At 35.6% G+C, this 20725-nt stretch overlaps 1 protein-coding gene across 6 annotated transcripts in view; it reads left to right on the forward strand.

The window, feature by feature from the left end:
* Positions 1–20725, forward strand: part of ARID4B (AT-rich interaction domain 4B) — a 149708-nt gene that overhangs the window by 84906 nt on the left and 44077 nt on the right. For all 6 annotated transcript variants that reach the window (XR_003137294.3, XM_025448626.3, XM_025448629.3 and 3 more), the window contains exons 9-16: positions 6460–6539; positions 8527–8603; positions 9613–9767; positions 12859–12931; positions 15470–15564; positions 16422–16519; positions 17808–18051; positions 18374–18549. Coding sequence is in view for 5 of the 6 variants with exons in the window: in XM_025448626.3 (XP_025304411.3) it covers positions 6460–6539; positions 8527–8603; positions 9613–9767; positions 12859–12931; positions 15470–15564; positions 16422–16519; positions 17808–18051; positions 18374–18549 (998 nt within the window). In the remaining variant the exon portion in view is untranslated. The remainder of the gene's footprint in view (positions 1–6459; positions 6540–8526; positions 8604–9612; positions 9768–12858; positions 12932–15469; positions 15565–16421; positions 16520–17807; positions 18052–18373; positions 18550–20725) is intronic.

Here is a 20725-nt window from a genome sequence, read left to right on the forward strand (position 1 = left end):
TAATAATTTTTTACTGTTAGTATATTCAATATTAAGGTTCTCTCACTGTTTTTCTTTTTTTTTTAATTTAATTTTATTTAAATTCAATTTGCCAACATATAGTATAACACCCAGTGCTCATCACATTACATGTCCTCCTTAATGCTCATCACTCAGGGATGCCTGGGTGGCTCAGTGGTTGAGCATCTGTCTTCAGCTCAGGTTGTGATCCTGGGGTCCTAGGATCAGGTCCCTCATAGGGCTCTCTGCAGGGAGCCTGCTTCTCTCTCTGCCTGTGTCTCTGTGTCTCTCATGAATGAATGAATAAAATCTTTAAAAGAGAAAAAGAAGCTCATCACCTAGTTACCCTGTCCCCCTACCCACCTCCCTTTCTGCAACCTTTTGTTTGTTTCTCAGAGTTAGGAGTCTCTCATGGTTGTCTTCCTCTATAATTTTTCCCCACTCAAGTTCCCCCCCTTCCCTTATGGTCGGTCCCTTTCACTATTTTTTATATTCCACATATGAGTGAAACTATATGATAATTGTCTTTCATTGATTGACTTATTTCATTTAACGTAATACCTTCCAGTTTCATCCACGTGGATGTAAATGGTAGGTATTCATTCTTTTTGGTGGCTGAGTAATACTCCATTGTGTGTGTATACACACACATACACACACACACACCACATCTTCTTTATCCATTCATCTGTTGACAGACACCTCAGCTCCTTCTATAGTGTGGCTATTGTGGATATTGCTCCTATGAACACTGGGATCTAGGTGTCCCATCATTTCACTACATCTATATCTCTGGGGTAAAGACCCAGTAGTGCAATGGGTTGTAGGGTAGCACTATTTTTAACTTCTTGAGGAACCTTCACACTGTTTTGCAGAGTGGCTGCACCAGCTTGCAATCCTACCAATAGTGCAAGAGAGTTCCCCCTTCTCCACATCCTCTTCAATATTTGTTGTTTCCTGTCTTGTTAATTTTAGCCATTCTCACCGGTATAAAGTAGTATTTCATTATGGTTTTGATTTGTATTTCCCTGATAACAAGTGATGTGGAGCATTTTTTCATGTACTTGTTGGCCACGTGTAGGTCGTCTTTGGAGAAATGTCTGTTCATGTATTCTGTCCATTTCTTGACTGGATTGTTTGTTTTTTGGGTGTTGAGTTTGAGAAGTACTTTATAGAGCTTGGATACTAGCCCTTTATCTGGCATGTCATTTGTAAATATCTTGTCCCACTCTGTAGGTTGTCTTTTAGTTTTGTTGACTGTTTCCTTTGCTGTGCAGAAGCTTTTTGTCTTGATAAAGCCCCAATAGTTCATTATTGCCTTTGTTTCCCTTGCCTTCATGGATGTATCTTGCAAGAAGTTACTGCGGCCAAGTTCAAAAAGGTTGTTGCTTGGGGACGCCTGGGTGGCTCAGCGGTTAAGAGTCTGCCTACAGCTCAGAGCATGATCCAGGAGTCCTGGGATCAAGTCCCACATCGGGCTCCCTGCGTGGAGCCTGCTTCTCCCTCTGCCTATGTCAGCCTCTCTCTCTCTCTCTCTCTGTGTCTCTCATGAATAGATGGATAAAATCTTTAAAAAAAAGAAAAAAAAGGTTGTTGCCTGTGTTCTCCTTTAGGATTTTGTTGGATTCCTGTCTCACATTTAGATGTTCCATCCATTTTGAGTTTATCTTTGTGTCTGGTGTAAGAGAATGGTCTAGTTTCATTCTTCTGCATGTGGCTGTCCAATTTTCCCAACACCATTTATTGAAGAGACTGTGTTTTTTCTTTGGATATTCTTTCTTGCTTTGTTCGAGATTAATTGACCATAAAGTTGAGGGTCCATTTCTGGGTTCTCTGTTCTGTTCCATTGATCTATGTGTGTGTTTTTGTGCCAGTACCATATTGTTCTGAGGATCACAGCTTTGTAATACAGCTTAAAGTCAGGCATTTTGATGCCAACAACTTTGGTTTTCTTATTCAATATCCCTCTGGCTATTTAGGATCTTTCCTGGTTCCATACAAATCTTAGGAGATTATTTGTTCCAACTCTGAAGAAAGTCCATGGTCTTTCGATAGGGATTGCATTGAATGTGTAAATTGCTCTGGGTAGCATAGACATTTTCATATATTTATTCTTCCAATCCATGAGCATGGAATGTTTTTCCCTTTCTTTGTGTCTTCCTCAATTTTTTTCATAAGTGTACTGATAGAGTACAGATCCTTTACATCTTTGGTTAGGTTTATTACTAGGTATCTTAGGGTTTTGGTGCAATTGTAAATTGGATCAATTCTTTAATTTCTCTTTCTTCAGTCTCATTGTTGGTGTATAGAAATGCAACTGATTTCTGGCATTGACTTTGTATCCTGCCACATTGCTGAATTGCTGTATGAGTTCTAGCAATTTTGGGGTGGAGTCATTTGGGTTCTCTATATATACAGTATCATGTCATCTGGGAAAAGTGAGAGTTTGACTTCTTCTTTGCCAGTTTGAGTGCCTTTTATTTCTTTTTGTTGTCTGATTGCTGAAGCTAGAACTTCTGTGTTGAACAACAGTTCACCCATAGTTTCTAAATAGTTTCCTTGATGATGAGAAAAATATTTAAGGATTTATGTTGTTGAATTGTTAGTAATTGGCATTGGACCATCTCAGTATTATTTAAAGAATCTCAGTTATTTATGTATGTAAATCTTCCCCCAAAATTGAGATATTTTGGACAGTGATGAATAATTTTTGTAAACTAGAGTGTGAACTTGTGTTCTAGATCAAACAATCTTCACAAAATCACATAAATAGTATTTGGGTTTCAATTTTTAAGATTAATTTTTATAAATTGAGTTAATTTTACAAGTGTTTAGTAGCATCACTATGTTAGAAAGCAGTTGTGTACTCCTTGGACCTATAAGTAGGTCCCATGAATTGAGCACCTGCCAAGGCCAGGCACTGTGTGAAGCTCATTCACCTAACTAGTCTCATTGAATTGTAATTGAGACTGAAAAATAAGTGGATTTACCCCATTTTAACAGAAGGAAAATCTTAGCTTCCATGACTCATGCAGTCTTCTTCCTTTTCATTTTCTTTCACTGTTTCTCCTCTAACCAACATTTAAATGTTACCATGCAAGGTTCAGAATATATAACTCTGTATTCTCTTTAGGCAGGCGATCTCATGCCCTGTTATAGCATTGGTTACAGAGTTAACCAATTGAAATGTCTTAGGGGCCAAGTAAATCACATACATGGGTGAACAGGATGAAATATGGATTATTGTTCCTGTGGCAGAATGGAAAGTGAAGCCACTTGCACACCACCACCACCAGCATTGGCCAAAGCTACCATATGTGTAGTTTTCAAAACCCATGAAAAAGTATAAGTTCTTTGATAGCTCAGCTGATAGAGTGGAGGACTGCAAAACGCATGAGAAAACAGAAAAAGGTAGATTTTGTTTACAGGTTTAGACCCAAGATTGATCCCCTGATATTTAGGCTGTTGACTCGTAAGTTTACATCTTACATTTCAGACTTCCATTCTGAGCTCTGAACTTGGGTGTCTTACCTATTTAGTATCTCCATTTAGATGTCCTTCAGCCATCTTAAAACTTACTAAGTTTAAAACTAAGTGTATTCTCTCCTCCCTCTTTCCCAAACTTGGTCCTCCTCCAGGGTTTCCTCTCACAGTGAATGACACCATTTGTGCAAGACAGAAACCTGAGCATCCTCTGCTCACTCATCTCTTCATTTCCCTAATTATCTCTAATATTCTCTTTCCTTTAGTATGCCATTGTCAACATTCTACATCTGAGTCACCACCTCTCTCACCAGGATGATTGTTGTGGTTTCGTCACTTTTAACTCACCCTTCTCTGGCCCATTTTCTTTGTATAACAGAGTAGTTTTTATTTTATTCTTTTTTTTTTTTAAGTTTTATTTATTTAATCTCTACACCCTATGTAGGGATTGAATTCAAAAGTCTGAGATCAAGGATTGTATGCTCTTCTGGCTGAGCCAGCCAGGTGCTCCCAAAGCAATTTTTATGTTTTTTAATTTTTCAAAGTAATTTTTAAAAGGCAAATCTGTTATAACATTATCCTACTTCAGAGCCTTACCCTAAAGATTTTAGATTTTATCCAAAGAACTAACATGGCCTAAAAGACTGGGAAATCTGAACCCTTCTTAACTCTCTTAATCAGTCTAGGCAGAAAGTCAGCCACACTTGACTGTCTTTTGCTCCAGGGACTGGTTCCAGTGCTTGCTGTCTCTGCATCCCTTATACTACACACACATGCACACATATACATCCTTTGTCAAGCCAATTCCTACTCAGTCTTGAAAGCTGGGCTTAAATGTTGTGTCTTTTAAGAAAGCATTCCTGACTATCTAAATAAGGACTTGACACAATTGCAGTTACATACATGTGTGTTTACTTGTTCAGCACTTGTCTTCCTGACTACATTGGGTGGGGCATGTGGGGAGGAGCAGTCACTGCCTTGATCTCTTTTTCTCTGGCATTTATTTAGTACAGTACCTTGATGTGGTAGTCCAGTATCTGTAGAGTGACAAGATGAGTACATGAATAAATGCTAATAACTGACTTCAGGACTTTTTTGAAATGACAGGGAAGTTTCCCTGGATGTTAATAACATATAAAAGACTTTCATCAATGAATTCATTCAGAAGGCCGTCAGCATTTAAAGAATGCCTAGTGAAATGCAGTTGCAGTTATGGAAAATGTTAACTAACTTCTTAAAGACTGAATTAAAAAAAAAAAAAAGACTGAATTAGACTTTAACCTATTTCTAGCCTCTTCCTGACCTGTGGTGAGAGCACATGCCTTTTTTTTTTTTTAAGTCTATTTATCAGCATCTTTATTTTTTTTTAACTTTTATTTATTTATGATAGTCACACAGAGAGAGAGAGAGGCAGAGACACAGGCAGAGGGAGAAGCAGGCTCCATGCACCGGGAGCCCGATGTGGGATTCGATCCAGGGTCTCCAGGATTGCGCCCTGTGCCAAAGGCAGGCGCTAAACCGCTGCGCCACCCAGGGATCCCGAGAGCACATGCCTGTAGGTCCCATTGTGTCATTCACTTTTCAGAGCTAATGAGCACATCCTTAAAGCAAACCTGTTACATACTTACTTAGCTCATTTTTCATGTAAGCATATAACTATATTGTTAACTTGTTCTTAGTATACACAGTGGGCTGTCTTGGAATTAAAATACTGAAAATTTATAGGCATCTTTATCAGCCTTTGGGAAGGCCTGCTTAACTTCACTTTAAAAAGTAGCTGAGGCAACTCCAGTTACATAAGTCCTCTCTTGGTAGTGATCAATCATATATAGCCTCCAGACAGGTGTCTTCTTTAAGATGTATACTTTTTTTTTTTTAAGATTTTTTTTTTTCTCTTAAAGATTTGAGAGTGAGTGAAAGCAAGAGAGATCACAGAAGAAGAGGGAGAAACAGACTTGCTGCTGAGCATGGAGCCTGATAAGGGGTTCAATCCCAGGACCCTGGGATCATGACCTGAGCCAAAGGCGATGCTTAACTGACTGAGCCACCGAGGCACCCCTACAATGATTACTTTTTTTTTTTTTTTTAAGATTTTATTTATTTCTTCATGAGAGACACAGAGAGGCAGAGACACAGGCAGAGGGAGAAGCAGGCTCCATGTAGGGAGCCTGATGTAGGACTTGATCCCGGGACTCCAGGATCATATCCTGAGCTGAAGTCAGATCTTAACCGCTGAGCCACCCAGGTGTCCCAGTGTTTACTTTTTAGAGTGGGTAGTATTATGAAGAAAATTTTGTGCTTACATATATATTTAAATATAAATAATACGTAGAACCTCATCTTTTTTAAGATCGAGCTACTCTGATGTTGGTTCTGATACTGGCTCCCATTTTGGTTCCTGCTATTCTCCTAGCCATACTGCATACCCTCTATTAAGGCTTGGGCTTTACCTCTGTTTCCACCCCAGCCTCCCAATTTCATATAGGCTTTCTATTTCTGACTAGAACTTGGTCCACAGCATCAGCCTAGGCATGGCCCCGCTTCTGTTTTCATTTTTTTTTATTAAGATTTTATTTATTCATGAAAGACACACAGAGGCAGAGACACAGGCAGAGGGAGAAGCAGACTCCATGCAGGGAGCCCGATGTGGGACTTGATCTCGGGTCTCCAGGATCACGCCCTGGGCCAAAGGCAGGCGCCAAACTGCTGAGCCACCCAGGGATCCCCCCGCTTCTGTTTTCAACACAAGCCTGTGCCAAAATCAGTGTGGGGAATTCAGAGAGCTGGAAAGATAGAGGATGTAAATTTAAAATTACTTGTGTGTATTCCCACATGTGTTTACCTGTTTACCCTGCAAACTAAAATTACTTCTTTAAGCTGAAACTTTTTTGGAAGGATTTAAGTAGTTGATATATACGTAACTATCTGTAAATATGCTTTTTTTTTAGTTATAATAGTTTTACACTTTTTTTAAAGGTGGTTTGTCCTGATTGTAGTGATGAAATTGCTGTGAAAAAAGACAATATTCTTGTACGATCTTTCAAAGATGGCAAATTGTAAGTATAATTTGCTAGGGATGAAAAACATGTTATTTTTCCAAGTTAGTATGGTAAATGATAAATTAGTTATTTCTAATGACTTATGCTTTTATTTTTCACTATACAAAATGTTTCAAAGTATAATAATTTTTCACATGATCATTTAAATGGGGTTATAGTGTGTTTTCCTTGTTCATTTTTTTTTCTAAATTCCCAGAGTTTCTAGACTCCCATCATTATCCTAACTTTTCAATATTTGCCTGCATAGTAGCTGGTGATTTGTTGAGGTGAATTTAGGTGTATCTACCATATCTAATACTTGTTTTCTATGTTTATTGTTCTGGAATATTTAATTGGGCTCTGATATGTTTAGTTTTGTCTCATGGTTATACTGATACCTATTGTATAACATTCGACTTCTCCAGTAGTCTGAGGGTTAAAATGGGTTACTATAAATGTATATTAAGTATTTAAGTGATTTTTCATATAGAACTTTTTTGGAACTGAGTTATGAATTGCTGTGGTTGTTTTTTTTTTTCAAGAATTGTGCAATTTAGAAAAGTCGTATATTTTATACTTTACTCTGTATACTTTAAAAAGATCATTACATTTTAAGATTGGTTTTGGGGTTTTTGGGTTCTGAAAAGTAATTTTTAAAAGCAATCTGTGAAATCTACTTTAATAAAACTGAGGTAATCAGAAATTTGAACACTGAAATTGAATACTGATCAATGATATTAAATTACTAATTTTTAAATGTTTGGTAATGATATTGGTTATGATTTTTAGAAAGAGTTTTAAAGCTTCATAATGAAGTATATCATAATATCTAGGATTTGCTTCAAAATAATCCATGAGGTGTGAGAGAAAGTAGGTAGGGATATGGTGACTATGAGTTCATGATTATTGTAGTTGGGTGATGGATATGTGGTGGTTCATTTAATGAACTATATCATAATATCTAGGATTTGCTTCAAAATAATCCATGAGGTGTGGGAGAAAGTAGGTAGGGATATAAATGAAATGGTGACTATGAGTTCATGATTATTGTAGTTGGGTGATGGATATGTGGTGGTTCATTGCCCTAGTCTATCTCCTATTATGTGTATTAGAAATTTTTAAAATAAAAAGTTAAAACATAGATTGTCTTAAAAATGTACTTGGAATTGTTTTCAGGCTTTTGTAGATTGATTGATATAAGCCAAATGCAGAAGAGCTGAATGATGCAGAACAATGATTCATTATTGTAAAATAGGACTATATATATATATTGCATATATTATATACAATAATATATATATGACATACACTGTCAACATGTTTTGACAGTTGTGAGGTATATATATATCACATACACTATCTTAACATGTTTTGACAATAATGTATATACACTATCAACATGTTTTGACAGTTGTATGTATACATAAACATATATACATATATACATATATATGTATATATGTGTGTGTGTATATATATGGTTGGGGAGTTCCATGAAAGACCTTAAATTATATATTAGAAGTTGTTTGCAAGGCTAGAATCCAGTTTAAAAACAATTATTAAAAGAACATTTATGTTATAAACAAGGACATTTTCTTCTAATCTTAAATTTAGTAGTTTCTTGTGATTATCTTAAAACAATGGCAAATTCTTACTATTTGACTTTTTTTTTATTGGATTGATCCTGCTATCCAAATATTTTCATTTATTATTCTTTTGGATTGCAGAATTGATATTTTCATTTTTTGCATTTAGCCAGGGACTCTGACATTTGAGAATACCTTGTTTGTAAAAAAACATCACTCAAGGTGGAGTCATTCTTAGATGATTACATATTTTAACATCCTGCCTAGCATTTTATTTGGGAATTGCAACACTGTGTAGTCACCTTCAATGTAAATGTTTCCATATTTTCAAATCATTCTATGGTGTGTAATTGGACTATTAATCTCTGTTGTGTTTTGTGGCTTTTTTTCCCCTTTAAAATAAAAAAAAAATAATGTAGTACTTCAGTGCCCAGAAAGGATGTCCATGAAATTACTAGTGACACTACACCAAAGCCTGATGCTATATTAAAACAAGGTAAGGATAATCTTGAAATAATTTATGGTTAATTTAAAACTGCTGAAGTGTTTATGAAGATCAAACTTTCTTTTGCTCTTTAAAAAATACGTTTTTTAAAGTTCTGTCTTTGACATTCTGTTTGGTTCTGTGAAATTACACTTTTGTAAACCTGTGTGTCTTTTGCTATTTTAAGGTTTCTTTTCAGGGGCAGCAATCTTAAGAGGGAAAGAACTAGATCATCACCAATTACTATAGCCTTGCTTTTGCCTACTAAATAGAATACTAGTTCTGAGGATGGTAGAACCAGGAATCAGAAGTAATTTTGATTTGGCATTAACAGTAGTTATATTTTACTGAGGAATATACCATAATTGATTTCTTACCTGGTTTTTGGCATTGTAGACAACTTTATTTTCTTATTGCCCAAGCTCATCAATTCTAATAGTGTGCTATATAGACTGGTTAAAAATCACTAAGAATTTATTGCTTAGAGTTTATTTCCATGTATAGTAAAACGAAAATACCTGTGTCTTGCTAATTTTAGTTTAAGCTAATCATTAATATAATTTTAATTCAGTTTTTAGTAGGAATGAAGATAACGTATTTATAGTATATTTTCAGCTATTGTAAGTTCATTACATTGGCTCTGTGCTTGGTATATAATGCTGTTTAATAGCGATTTGTTGGATAAAAGATCAGAAATTTGCCTGTCCTAAAGTTGTTTTGCTAGGCAGGTTTAATTTCTGGTTAAAAGAAGAAAACTACTCTTTTCTTTTGTATTTGTTTGAACCTAAGTCACTTTCCTATTGTAGCAGTTTGTCATCTATAAATTGGGTACCTGATGCTTAGGACTGCTAGGTTTTAAATGAGTTGCTACAGTGTACAGTACCTGGTACACAGCAAACACATGGTAAATCTCAGTGATATTACTACAGCAGTTTTAAATTTTTTTATCTTGTTTAATGTTACTAGATAAATCAGTTGTCTTAATTTCTCCAGTTCACATAGTTAATGGTCCTCTCTTCAGCCTTTGATCAGGCCCTTGAATTTCACAAAAGTAGAACTATTCCTGCTAACTGGAAGACTGAACTGAAGGAAGATAGCTCTAGCAGCGAGGCAGAGGAAGAAGAGGAGGAGGAAGATGATGAAAAAGAAAAGGAGGATAATAGCAGTGAAGAAGAGGTAAGGACAAATAGTTGATATCTTTTAAAATTCAGGCTAACAGTTGGGCTTCCTCTGTGAGTTAGAATCTAGCCCAAAGTCATCAATCACTTCAGTATTTTTAGTGTTAGAAATATTTCATAATAAAAATGTGCTTGTGTTGTTCATCATAACCATGTAGTTTTCTTGCTTACCTAAAATAGAAATATGGTCTTGTGAAATTAAAAATATTAAGTATAGTTATTTCAGCAACCTCAAAAATGTTTCTTAATCTTGCTGTGCTTTTGGTTTACCAGATAATAAGGGAAATACCCACCTAACAGAACAAAACACTGCTTTCAGATACTTTCGGTCATCATGTGACCAGCGATCACCCCCTACAGTGTTTTCATCTGCACATTTTATTGAAATACCTATAGAAGTATAAAATATATTTTCCATCTAGTAGTATTAAAAGAATGATCAGCAAAAAAGGAGTATAAAAGATCTTAGATTCAGAGAATCTTTAATTATATATAACACAAATGGGTGGGTAGTTCTAATCAGATCATAAATAAAACATCTATGAATTCATGTGGCTCAAGGAGATAAAATTTTAGATTTTACTGTATCTGGTACTTTAGGTCTAGCATTGATAAGTACTAACAAAAGGTGTCCATGATACTACTAGTGACATTGCACCATTGTACTCTTTATGGTTTGTTGAATGACTTCCTAAAAGTTATTGATGAATGGTGCAAATGATGAAGGCTGTATATTTGACCATCAAGTGAATTGGATTGAATGATTTCAGGAAACTAAATAAGTTAATGTCAATATGTAATATTTTAGGTAAGTTATTGAATTCTGCCTTTTAACTGTAATAAGCAACTATTGATGAAATAGGATTGTTTTAGAATTTGTGTTTTATGACAGTGATCTATGATGACAGTGTGTAGTGTAGAAGTTTCTTAGCTTCAGCCTTTCCCACTGCTGTTTAAAATTCAAAAATGAACAAGCAATCCTTTGCTTAAAACCTCCCCAATAGCTTATCACCCTCAAAGTCAAGCTTCACTTAAAGAACCTTCTTTACAGTCTGGCCCCACCTTTTTATCCTTTCTCTTGGTATACCCTGCCACTTTGAACTTGATACTGTAGCAATATTACATTACATACCTTGTTTCTGCTCAACCTGTACACATACCAGTACCTCTGCCTACAGTGCCCTTCCTTTTCTTCCCCGCTTAACCTGGCAAACTCCTGTTCAATTTTCAAAACCCTACTAACATGTCACCTCTGAAAAAGGGAAACCTGTGAAGCATCACCTACCTCACCTGAAGAAACTCAGTCACTCCACTTGCTAGGCTAACCTAATACTGTTCCTTGTGCATGTTTTTGTAATTTATGCACACAACACACACACACATTCTTGTCAGTTTTCTACCCTGTCAGCTCTGTAAGGGTAAAGGACCCTGTGTTATTTGACAGATTGTCTGTCCTAATGTGTAACATGTAAATAAATGATGATCAATAAATATTAGTTACTAAAATTTTTGTTGCTTAGCTTTGTGTTTTATAAAGCAAATCTGATTTCCAGTTTAAACATTTTCTTAAGTTAAATACAAATTTCACTGAAATATTTTTGTGACAGGAATACGAATACATTTGGAAGTTCATGAAAGTCAAATATATAATATCTAGAAAGTAGGTTTCCTTAGATTTGTATCTAACCCAGGGGATCCCTGGGTGGCGCAGCGGTTTGGCGCCTGCCTTTGACCCAGGGCGCGATCCTGGAGACCCGGGATCGAGTCCCACGTCGGGCTCCCAGTGCATGGAGCCTGCTTCTCCCTCTGCCTGTGTCTCTGCCTCTCTCTCTCTCTCTGTGACTATCATAAATAAATAAAAAAAATTAAAAAAAAGAGTACACTTGTATCTAACCCAGCTTCTGTGGACCATGTTTAAATTGACCATGTTTAAATTAAGTGCAGATTTTTTTGGTAAACAAATTAATAATTGTAATTTATTTTTCTCTGCTCAGCCAGCAGATCTAAACGTTTATCAACATGAATTTTGCTTTTGGTTTTTAACTTGCTTTCCTTTGCTCTGCTAGATTTTAAAATAAAGGGGCAAAGAATGTCAAAAGAATGGCATTAGACACATGATTTTAAAAATTAAAATGATAGATTTATTTAGACTATCAGTTGAAAAGTATGCTCTTAAGTTTTACCATCAAGGATACATTTGTTTCAGCCAGAGTAACTGTTAAGGCCTAGGTGTAAATTTTAATCACTTTCTCTGCAGTTACTCCTAATCATGTTCTCTAATGGCAGGCTCCATTGCTTATTTTTCTTTTATTTGACTCAGCACCTAGCATAGTGCCTACACTTACTGGTGCTCATTAAGTGGTTTGTTGAATGGATGATAGTCACTGAATTGATGAGTTCCTCCATCTCACCAACTACCCTGCTCCTTGCAGGTCGCTTCAGGACCAGCTCCCTACTGCCACAGCCCCTGGCCACAGCAGCAAGAAGCTAGTCCCTCCCTTGTAATTGATAAATCGGGGAACTATTTTATTACTTGAAGATTTCCCTAAGTCTGAATCTTCAGGTATTGTAGATCAAGTTTGTTCCCCACTTTACTGATTTTTATAAGCTTGAAGTGCTATACAGTGGGGCTGTATATAATGAAGGATACTTGTAGTTACAGCTAATGGGACCCACACTTGTATAATTCTGGAGGAGCAATAAGAAAGTCCGTTTTGATGTTAAACCCTGACCCAATATACTATAAGTAAGAGTAGGTCTTCTTGAGCCTGTGGCCCCGATTTAAAGAATAGATATCTGATATAGTAAAAAGCTCATGAATCATCTTGCTAGTCTCATTTTTTGTATGAGAATTTACATTTGGGATTGCCACTACTGAGATACCTTTTAGGGCATATTCCTTTGGAAAGCATAAAAATGTCTAGACTTGCTTGATTTTGAAGATTAGTGTTGAGAAATAATTTTTACTTGGTAAAAAGCCTCTAAAATATTTTAGTGAATATTAGTCTCTACTGTTGGTAGGAAATCTTACCTTACTAAAATGCTTCATTGAGGAAAATAATATTCTCTTCTTCTATGACTAAAATTAGGAAGAAATAGAACCATTTCCAGAAGAAAGGGAGAACTTTCTTCAGCAGTTATACAAATTTATGGAGGATAGAGGTGAGTTGTTTTTTTTTTAAATTCATTATTAATGTTGTAATCTATCACATAGATAATGAATACTTTAAGAATTCTGTCAAGCTTTGTGTCACTAGTAATCATGGCTCTCTTATTGATTGCCAGAGTCACCAGCACCTACCATAGTGCCTGTCCTATAGTGAATGGAATGAGGGCTTTGACAGTATTTTGATGGATATTATGGCCATGGATCCATGTGGCCTGTATTCACTTCTGCCTATCTGGCTACCCATCCATGAGTCCCCAGAGAACTCTTAATACTAGGGAGTGGGAGCCGAATGGGAATCATATTACCAATGTATTTGCACCTACATAGGTGCTTCTAATAAAAAGCTTCCCTCTCCAGAATCACTGTTTGATAAACCTAGGGTGTGTGTGTGTGTGTGTGTGTGTGTGTGTGTTTTGTGTATGTGTACATGTGAGTGAGACGGGGGGGGGGGGGGGGGAGGGAGATGGGCCATAAGCCTTCTTATGACCTAGCCACACAGAACTAAGCAGAGAATTAAACCATTCAAAGAAAGTTAGATATAGAGAAAGCTGATAGACTCTCAAGTAAGCCTTGGCTTAGTTCTTTGAATCTGCCTAATGTTGTTAAAGAAATGCAAGAATTGAAGGAAAGAAGAATGGGTGCTAACCTTTAACTTACCCTAGTGACCTGGCACTATAGTACCTATGGCCCTGTTACTCTGTTGCTTATCTGCTATTCAGAGTATCATGTCTCCTTTCCTGGGAAGATACTAGAAAGAGAATAGGGAAAGGCAGAAAACTTTCTAGCTTGAGGGAGACAAAATGAATCTTACTTGGAAGTGTCACTACTCAGGGAATTCATTTTTTGGGGGGATGGCAATTAACATTTTTTAAATCCTCATTTGTATTGCTGGTAAGTAGAAGCTGGCTCTGTGTCTTTTGCTTTAGTAAGTGATAGTGGCTACTTATGTTAGTGGTAATGTAGGTATCTTTTTATTGTTTGATATGAAATGTCTTTGCTTTCTGTATTATTTCTTTGTGTGAAAAGAGGTTTGGCCTAAGAAGGTGGTTTAGGTGGGTGGGTGGATTTCTTAGGCTTTTATATAAGATAAATAAAAACATAAAGAAAATAAATAGGGGATCCCTGGGTGGCTCAGCGGTTTTGCGCCTGCCTTAGGCCCAGGGCGTGGTCCTGGAGTCCTGGGATCGAGTCCCACATCAGGCTCCCTGCATGGAGCCTGCTTCTCCCTCTGCCTGTGGCTCTCTGCCTGTGGCGCTCTCACGCGCGTGCTCTCTCTCTGGTGTCTCTCATGAATAAATAAATAAAAATCTTAAAAAAAAAAAAAAAGAAAAAAGAAAATAAATAAAAGCTGATATTAGAAAAAGTGGTAAAATATGACTATGTCAGTCATAGGTTGTTTTGAAAAAGCTACAGGTATATCTCCATTCCATTATTTCCTCTACCACTTTCTAACAGTTTTGTAGTTTTAGTGTCCTTTCCTTGCATGTTCCACATTAGAAAGAAATAAAACTAGGGGAGCCTGGGTGGCTCAGTTGATTGAGTGTTGCACTCTTAGTTTTAACTCAGGTCATGATCTCATGGGTCATGAGATCAAGCCCCGTGTTAGGCTCCATGCTCAGCAGGGAGTGTGCTTGGAATTCTCTCTCTCTCTCTCTCTCTCTCTAACAAATAAACAAGTAAATATCTATAGAGAGAAACAAAACTATATAGCTTACCTTGGAATCATTGTTTAGACTAGTAGCAAATTAATAGCATACAAAGAAAGTATCATGAAAATAATTATTTGTGAAGCAGTTGCCTATCAATTATCTTAGCACTTTCTTCAGTTCTACCAAACTTTGTTTCCTTGATTTAAAAAAAATTTTGTTTTGGGATACCTGGGTGGCTCAGTCGGTTAAGCGTCTGTCTGCCTTTGTCTCAGGTCATGATCCCAGGGAACCCTCACATAGGGCTCCCTGCTCAGGAGGGAGTCTGCTGCTTCTTCCAGTCCCATTGCTTGTGTTCTCTTTCTGTCAAATAAATAAAAATAAAATCTTAAAAAAAAGTTTTTTGTTGTTGGTATTTTGTTTATCAGCTGTTTATTCTTTTGCTCTTAAGGGAAATGAAAATGGAATGAAATAATATAAGGTTTCAGAAATCTGGTATGAGAAATGTATTTAAATGAAATGGGCTTGGGACGCCTGGGTGGCTCAGCGGTAAGCATCTGCCTTTAGCTCAGGGTGTGATCCTGGAGTCCTGGGATCGAGTCCCAGATCAGGCTCCCTGCATGGAGCCTGCTTCTCCCTCTGTCTATGTCTCTGCCTCTCTGTGTGTCTCTCATGAGTAAATAAATAAAATCTTAAAAAAAATAAAAAATAAAAAATAAATGGGCTTAAGTAGTAGACATCATGTTTTTGATTAACAAGGGACTTGTTTTCTTATATATACACACACTTTGCACCATATATATTTAATGGTGATATAGGAATCTTCTGTAATTTTAAATTAAAAATGTAGCATGATTATAATATATTTTGTATTTTCTTTTATAGGCACGCCTATTAACAAACGACCTGTACTTGGATATCGAAATTTGAATCTCTTTAAATTATTCAGACTTGTACACAAACTTGGAGGATTTGATAATGTAAGTATTACAGTTAGAAATGAAACATTTTTTGTACATGTTTTCTCATCTAAAAATTCCCTAAACTTGTACACTAATAAAAACTTCAGAAGGAGAAAGAAATGTAAAGCATAAGTTAGAAACATCTTCCTCAAACCAAATAAATTTATTGAAGATTTTTTTCAAATGAGCTTTCTGATTTACTGTGAAGTATGCCATACTTTCATAAACCACCTATGTTTGAGTATTGATAGAAGTTCTTCCTATGTTCCTTTTCCACTAAACTGTAAGGTCTTTAAGAGTTAATAGTCTTTATTATATCCTTAATCTCTTCCTTTGTATCTGAAACATACACACACATGCACACACATACATGTGCCTACACATATGTGTATATATGGAAACCTGCAGAAAAATCTTCATTGAACTGAAGAAATTATCTTAAGGCTGCCATGATGGTGGCCATGTATGGTGCCCATCCAGTTATGATTATTCTGGGGGGGAAATGTATTCTGTAGAACTGCTTTGATTTATTAAGCTTACAGGTTTTATGGGAGCTAATACATTACTTAAAGAATTTTATCTATCTCTTCATTACAAGTTTTGATTTAGAAACCTGAATATTTTCTTTTGTACTTGCTAGGGTTAATTTAAAAATCAAATGGCCTAATACTTCAACATTTATAATTTTGAGATTAAAAGTTACTGTAAAATATTGTAAACCAAATTTTTTATTTAGAATTTATTAAGCTAGTTAATTTTTTTTATTCCTTTGAGACCAGAACTAACATACATAAACATATATATGCTACATTAATCAAATTTTATTATAGGTCCACCTTTTAACTTGGGAGTTTTCATTTTACTTTGTCTGTTAGATTGAAAGTGGAGCTGTTTGGAAACAAGTCTACCAAGATCTTGGAATCCCTGTCTTAAATTCAGCTGCAGGATACAATGTTAAATGTGCTTATAAAAAGTAAGTTACTGTTCTTAATATACCTATAGTCACTACTTTACCTAGAAAGCAGGTTAGAATTTATAAGTGAGGCTGATTATTTCTTCTAAGAAGAAATCAGAATTTACTCGACTAGTCACTTTATAATAGCATTTTCTACAGTATATTCTACGAATACTAGATCTATGTGATACTGTATAAAGAAAGTTTTTGTGGCCATGTAAATTTGGAAAGTACTGTGTAGAGCTTAAAATACCAAGGTGTGGGCAGCCTGGGTGGCTCAGCGGTTTAGCTCCACCTTCAGCTCAGGGCGTGATCCTGGAGACCCGGGATTGAGTCCCACGTCAGGCTCCCTGCATGGAGCCTGCTTCTCCCTCTGCCTGTGTCTCTGCCTCTCTCTCTCTCTTGGTCTCTCATGAATAAATAAATAAAATCTTTTTAAAAAAATGCCCTTAAAAAGTCAAGGGTTGAATCCTGGTTCTGCCAATTATTAGCTTTTATGTCCCTGGGACCATTTATTTATTCTCCTAAGCTTCTGTTTCCTTGTTTGTAAGGAAAAATAATACTTGCCTCATTGAATTAAATGAAATTTCACGTGAAAAGGACTAGTGCTTGGCGTGGAAGAAGTGCCCCATTGATGCTAATGCCTTTAATAACTACTGTTGTTACAGTTACAATATTTAACATTCTGATTATCTTTTTACTTTTAGTGTAGTTTTTTTTTTTTTTTTTAAGATTTATTTATTTTGGAGAGAGCAAAAGGTGGAGGGAGAGGAAGAGAGAATCTTAAGACTCTGAGCTGAGCATGGAGCCCAACATGGGGCTTGGTCTCATGACCCTGAGATCAAGACCTGAGCTGAAAACAAGAGTCTGATGCTCAACGGACTGTACCACCAGGTGCCCCTAGTATAGTTTTTGTTTTTTGTTTTTTGTTTTTTTTTTTATGATAGTCACACAGAGAGAGAGAGAGAGGCAGAGACACAGGCAGAGGGAGAAGCAGGCTCCATGCACCGGGAGCCCGACGTGGGATTCGATCCTGGGTCTCCAGGATCGCGCCCTGGGCCAAAGGCAGGCGCCAAACCGCTGCGCCACCCAGGGATCCCCCTAGTATAGTTTTTTAAATGACTTTTTTTCTTTGAAAAATGTTTTGATTTGGATTAAAAAGATTGGGAAGAACTGAACTATAATAAATGAGAATATTAATGTGGCTCAGTATCTGAGAACTTAAATAAACACATTTTAAAAACCATGACTCTATAGCAGTATTTTGAAATGTTTTCCCAAATGTAATTTCTCTTCATGTTTCCAGATACTTATATGGTTTTGAGGAGTACTGTAGGTCGGCCAATATTGAATTCCAGATGGCATTGCCAGAGAAAGTTGTTAACAAGCCATGTAAGGAGTGTGAAAATGTAAAAGAAATAAAAGTTAAGGAAGAAAATGAACCAGAAATCAAAGAAATAAAGATTGAAGATGAGGAAAATATAATACCAAAAGAAGAAAAACCTACTGATGATGATATTGAAAGAAAGGAAAATATTAAGCCCTCTCTGGTAAATCAGATACTGTTAATAGTGCTATGCCTTCTTTGATACATTTTCTACATCATCTGTAAAGTTTTCATAGCTAATTTATCGTAAAATGTTATATTTTATTTTTTATGTATTTTCTTTATTAAGTGCTACTTTTTAATTTAAAATTAGCTGTTAGCTATTTTTGCTTAGTGTTTTAGAAATTACAGGAGTTTCATAAAATAACTACTACCTTTCTCAAAGTTAGTATTGGTTGTTACCTCCTTTTGGTAACAATTAGATCATGGAATTAGGTTGACATTTTATACTTTTTGTTGGTTTAGTTCCTCTGATCTTTTTCTAGGGAAGTAAAAAGAATGTATTAGAATCTATACCTACACAATCTGATCAGGAAAAAGAAGTTAACATGAAAAAAACAGAAGAAATTGAAAATCTGGAGGATAAAGATGAGGAGACAACTGGTATGGATGAATCCCTCAGCATAAAGGTAGAAGCTGAAGAAGAAAAAGCAAAATCTGGGTAAGAAATTTGTTTTTGGTTAAGATGCATTTTGGCTGAATGAATTCTTGTAATTTGCTCTTTGTGTGTGTATGTTTGAATCTAAATTTGACAAAATATAGGATTATCAGTGGTTTGCATTTATTTTATAAGTACCATTTGCCTCCTTCAGAGACCCTGCTAATGCAAATTTGTAGCAAAAGGTTTGATCCATTCTTCTTGCTCTCATCATGGAAATTTATGAAATTTTGAGCTAGAAAAAAAGGACTTCTTACTACATTAAGCTCTGCTGAATAACCAGATAATAGAAATTTGGGAAGATGGCTTTCTGTAATGTTTTGTAGATGGTATGTTGGTTCTAGATTTTAAGAGGTGTATTAATTTCTTAAGCAAAAAGTAAAAATGGAAAAGTGCTAATAGTTTCAAAAGGCCAAGATTGTTATATTGTGTTTAATGTGACAGTAGCAATTGTTTTGGTTAGTTTGGAATGATGAACTTACTTATTTAGTAATGTAATTTATGCACTGCCACGGGATCCCTGGATTTTGTAGGTGAATTTTGGCATCTGGTCTTATTTCTGAGGTTTAGAAAACCTAAACATCTCCATTGTTAATGGTCCATTTAAATAAGTACAACCAAATGTTTTTGATCATTTTAGTATTTTTCTGAAATTTGGCCACAGCAAGTGGACAAGCAAAGGAAGGGAAGCAAAATATGCTTCCTGAATATAGTGAAAGATGTTTGTTTAGTGTACTTGGTTAAATATCTTTTTGTACAAATGTGTGTATCAGATACTCCTAACTGCTAATTGGAGATTATTTCAGCTATTAAGAAACTTAGTAAGTACTTAGCTATTTGCCTAAAATCTCTTGATCATTTTAGAGTCTTCTGAAATTTTGGCTGCAGCATGCAGATAAACATGGAAGGAAAAACCTGGGTGTAGATGAATATAGTATGTTTTCTCATTATACTTGGTTGTAGTTTTTTTGTGCACATGTGTTTTTGAAGTACTCCTCGCTGCTGCTACTGGAGACCATTTCAACTCTTAAGAAACTTAATAAGATTCAGCTTTTTGCCTAAAAATTTGATTTTAAATCTGCATGTATTTCTGGAATATTTACTGTGTAGGAGGCACTGTGACAAGCCTATTTTTCTTTTTGTTACTAATTAAATTTTCAAGTTGGTGTTTCAGCTTATTTTATAGTATAAACTATATATTATAGGTTTTAAAAAGTTCTTCAACTATATATACTCTTTAATTTACTACATATATTTATAAATGTATCATACCACAAACTGAAATCTTCCTGGTGTGACTGCCCTAATTTGGTAGATATTCTTTAGAATTATTATGTGTTGGGAATGTCCAAGATTGATTTCTGAATTTTATTAGGTAAGTGCAATAGAAAATTTTTACAGTTATAAAGAATCTTATGTATTTCTCTAGCATGTAAACTTTTTCTAAGAAATTAGCTACTACCAGGAACTTTCCATGTCCTTTTCTCATAGTCCAGGTGTAGGAGATAAGTAAGTTAGTTCAGATAAAATGCCAGGTTCAGTGCCTGGCCTATAGTAGTTATTAACAAATTATAGATTTAAAAAAACTTTTGTTTCATTGTAAGGAGTGTGTCATTAAACTGGGAAACTTTGATATTTCTTTGTGAATTCAGGTGAAAAATACTGATACATTTGGTTTCTCAGCGTATAGTTCTTTAAACAATAAACTTTAAACAGTTGTGTGTGTGTGTATGCGGGTACACACATGGCATGCAGCGTGCATGTGGATGTGATATAAATTTAATTTTTAAATTCTGTATGCTGGCTACATTTTATACTTTCAAAGGGTATTTTGTTCTGTGTTCTATCTGGCTTAGTGCATTTACCTCTGATTTTTGCCACTGATTTATTAGAGGAAGGAGTAGAATATTTTATTTGCCTGATAGTAATTGTGGTGTTTGCTTTTTTATACTTTAGTATATTACTTAAGTGCTTTTCATTTGGTTTGTGTCTGAGGTTGATATTCAATGTGAGAATTTTATTTTAAATTTTTGTTTGCTTTATTTTTGCAGAGTATTAGGGTTTTATTCCAGATTAAAATAAAGATTGACCTGGCTGCCACTTTAAAGTAGGGTTGTACTTGCTATTATTGGCATTTATCACTTGTGTTCAGTGCACTGTATAATGTACGACATAGTTT

This window comes from Canis lupus, chromosome 4 (assembly GCF_003254725.2).
Source record: "Canis lupus dingo isolate Sandy chromosome 4, ASM325472v2, whole genome shotgun sequence".
Taxonomy (NCBI): domain Eukaryota; kingdom Metazoa; phylum Chordata; class Mammalia; order Carnivora; family Canidae; genus Canis; species Canis lupus.